Genomic DNA, 1,516 nt, shown 5'->3' with positions numbered 1-1,516 from the left:
GCTGCTCCCGCTCCCCAAATACCTGCAGCTGCTGCTGCAGCTGCGCAGCACCAGGTGCTGCTGCTGCTGCAGCATGGGGGCCCCCAGGCAAGAAGGGGACCCGCAGCCGCCGGCGGACGCCCCCAGTTACTTCGTCTGTTGCATCCAAAAGGAAAGCAGCAGCAACAGCAGGGTCCCCCCCAAAGGCAGCAAAGGGCCCCCGAGTCTTACCCTTGTCTCCACCAGCAGCAGCAGCAGCAGCAGCAGCAGCAGCTGCTGCTGCTGCTGCTGCTGCTGCTGGTGTTGGGCTCCCAGGTGCCAGGCGGTCCACAGCCAGCACTTCCGCTGCAACGCCACGCAAACCCCCAGCAGCAGAATCAGCATCCAAGGCAGCTGCTGCTCTGTCCTCTAGCAGCCTCAGCTGCTGCTGCAGAAGACTACGCTCGCTGCTGCTGCTGCTGCTGCTGCTGCTGCTACTGTTGCTGCTGCTCGAGACAGGGATTGCTAAGGCCAACTCAGAGTTTGCTGCAGTCTCTTCTGCAGCAGCAGCAACACCAGGGGACAGCAGCAGCTTCCTACGTTTTGGCTCGTGCGCTGCATCTGCTTCTGCTTGACTCCCTTGCAACGCCTCTTGCTGCTGCTGCTGCTGTTGCTGCTGCTGCTCCTCTCGATCCTCTTGCTGCAGGTGGTGCTCTCGGTATGCTTGTTGCTGCTGTTGTTCTTGGTCCCCGCCAGCCTGCTGCTGCTGCTGCTGCTGCTGCTGCGGATCCTGCGGTGAACTGGGGCCTTCCAGCGCCAAGAGTTGCTGCTGACAGCTTTGCGGCGCTGCTGCTGCTTCTTGCTGCAGCAGTACCTCGCTTTGTGCCGGCATAAGCGCAGCAGCAGCAGCTGCTGCTTCTGTTGCTGCTGTAGCTTCTGTTGTTGCAGTTGCTGCTGCTGCTGCTGCTGCTGCTGCGTTCAGGGGTAAGAGCTGAGACGCAGGGAGGCTGAAGAACCCCCTATGGGCCTTCGAGCGAAAGGAGGCGCCAATCATAGGAAGTGTACCCGGCGGGAATCCTGCTGCTTCTGCAGCAGCAGCAGCAGAAGCAGCAGCAGAAGCAGCAGCACCCCCTGTTGCTGCTGCAGCAGATGAGGCAGGCTCCTGCTGCTTGGCTGTGCGCCGACGCTCCGCTGCTGGCAGCAAAGCCAGAGGTGTATCTTCCTCAGAGTCATCTGCTTCAGTTCGTGCTGCTGCTGATGCGGGTGTTGTCTGTGCTGCTGCTGCTGCTGCTGCTGCTGCTGCTGTTGCTGCTGCACCTGCATCGCCTTCAGCTGCTTCTGCACTATCCCAAGAAGGCTGCTGCTCAGGTGCAGCGTCGCAGAGCTGCAGCAGTGTGGAACTCCCGTTTTGCTGCTGTTGTTGCTGCTGCTGCTGCTGTTGCTGTTGCTGTTGCTGTCGCTGCTGCTGCTGCTGCTGCTGCTCCTGTTGCTGTTGCCGGTGTTTGAGAAAGAGAAGCAGGAAGAGGAAGTCATGTTCGTACACCGCGTCTACCTGCAC

General features: G+C 60.8%; 1 protein-coding gene across 1 annotated transcript; it reads right to left on the bottom strand.

Moving 5' to 3' along the window:
- Window positions 1-126: 126 nt before the first annotated feature.
- Window positions 127-1,491, bottom strand: EMH_0097190 (uncharacterized protein; the record flags this gene model as incomplete). Its single annotated transcript, XM_038023272.1, has 3 exons — window positions 127-135; window positions 320-949; window positions 1,024-1,491. 3 exons carry the CDS (start codon window positions 1,489-1,491, stop codon window positions 127-129), a joined length of 1,107 nt encoding a protein of 368 aa, XP_037879126.1.
- Between the last annotated feature and the right edge of the window lie 25 nt (window positions 1,492-1,516).

This window comes from Eimeria mitis, genomic scaffold (genome assembly GCF_000499745.2).
Source record: "Eimeria mitis Houghton genomic scaffold, Emh_scaff9426, whole genome shotgun sequence".
Taxonomy (NCBI): domain Eukaryota; phylum Apicomplexa; class Conoidasida; order Eucoccidiorida; family Eimeriidae; genus Eimeria; species Eimeria mitis.
This window is presented reverse-complemented; position numbering and strand designations above follow the sequence as displayed.